This window comes from Priapulus caudatus, unplaced genomic scaffold, assembly GCF_000485595.1.
Source record: "Priapulus caudatus unplaced genomic scaffold, Priapulus_caudatus-5.0.1 Scaffold1134, whole genome shotgun sequence".
In the NCBI taxonomy this organism is placed as follows: domain Eukaryota; kingdom Metazoa; phylum Priapulida; class Priapulimorpha; order Priapulimorphida; family Priapulidae; genus Priapulus; species Priapulus caudatus.
In genome coordinates, this window is record NW_014578195.1 from 97072 (window position 1) to 98597 (window position 1526).

At 48.9% G+C, this 1526-nt stretch overlaps 1 protein-coding gene across 1 annotated transcript in view; it reads left to right on the forward strand.

Moving 5' to 3' along the window:
• LOC106815510 (cytoplasmic dynein 2 heavy chain 1-like) overlaps positions 1 to 1526 on the forward strand; it is a 52164-nt gene that overhangs the window by 43027 nt on the left and 7611 nt on the right. Inside the window, exons 35-36 of the mRNA XM_014819973.1 lie at positions 303 to 479; positions 883 to 970. Coding sequence (XP_014675459.1) covers positions 303 to 479; positions 883 to 970 — 265 coding nt within the window. The remainder of the gene's footprint in view (positions 1 to 302; positions 480 to 882; positions 971 to 1526) is intronic.

Here is a 1526-nt window from a genome sequence, read left to right on the forward strand (position 1 = left end):
TGAGTGTAGGAGCCAGGTGTGGTGAGAGTTGATGAGGGACAGGTGAGTGTAGGAGCCAGGTGTGGTGAGAGTTGATGAGGGAGAGGTGTGGTGAGAGTTGATGAGAGACAGGTGCACGTGGGAGATAAAAATAGTGAGAGTTGATTCAGGACAGGTAATTGACAAATGACATGTACGTATGACATTGACGAGAGGCAAGTATGTGTGACAGTGATTGATTGAAGGACAGATACGTGTGACAATGACTGATTTCGCACCACATGTATAACTCGTCCATCTCTCTGCGCATCATCGCTGTGTAGGTGCGCAAGGTTCTGGAGCTGTATGAACAGCTGCGACAACGCATGGGTGTCGTCGTCGTCGGGCCGAGTGGCTCGGGGAAGTCGACCGTGTGGCGTATCCTGCGCCTAGCGCTGGAGAAGACAGGGCAGAAGGTGAAGCAGTACATCATGAACCCGAAGGCCATGCCCAGGACACAGGTACGCGTGTGTGTGGTCACTGCTGTAGCTTGACCGGCGACCTGTGTTGTCCTAGACACAGGTACGCGTGTGTGTGGTCACTACGCTGTAGCTTGACCGGTGACCTGTGTTGTCCTAGACACAGGTACGTGTGTGTGTGGTCACTGCTGTAGCTTGACCGGCGACCTGTGTTGTCCTAGACACAGGTACGCGTGTGTGTGGTCACTACGCTGTAGCTTGACCGGTGACCTGTGTTGTCCCGGACACAGGTACGTGCGTGTGGTCTAGCGCAAAGTCGCCTGAAGAATAAGATTGACGCACGGCCACTTAGAGATAATTGGTCAAAAAATAAAATAAAATTAGAATGAAAATGGCAGCCTGCGTGTGTGTGTGTCTGTGTATAACGCATTATTTGTTGATCTAGTTGCTGGGTCACATTGACATGGACACACGTGAGTGGACGGATGGTGTGCTGACCGCTAGCGCTCGACAAGTCACCGACCAACCCTTAGGTAAGGCTCACGGCCTCATGCTGTTATTACTCGCCTCGCCTGCCACCAGAAACATACATTCACGTGGACATATGCAGGAGGAATGCAATGTCTGACAAATAACTACTAACACTATTAATGACTACTAATATAATTACTACTACTAATAATTAGTACTAATAAATGTGCATTCGCGTGCATATAATGCAGGAATAATGCAACGTCCAACCAGAGGAAGTCTCATCCTCACTGTCTCATCACTGTCTCATTACTGTCTCATCACTGTCTCATCACTGTCTCATAACTGTCTCATCACTGTCTCATCACTGTCTCGTCACTGTCTCATCATTGTCTCATCACTGTCTCATCGTGTGTCACTGTCTCATAACTGTCTCGTCACTGTCTCATAACTGTCTCGTCACTGTCTCATCACTGTCTCATCACTGTCTCGTCACTGTCTCATCACTGTCTCGTCACTGTCTCATCACTGTCTCATCACTGTCTCATCACTGTCTCATCACTGTCTCATCACTGTCTCATCACTGTCTCATCACTGTCTCATCACTGTCTCATCACT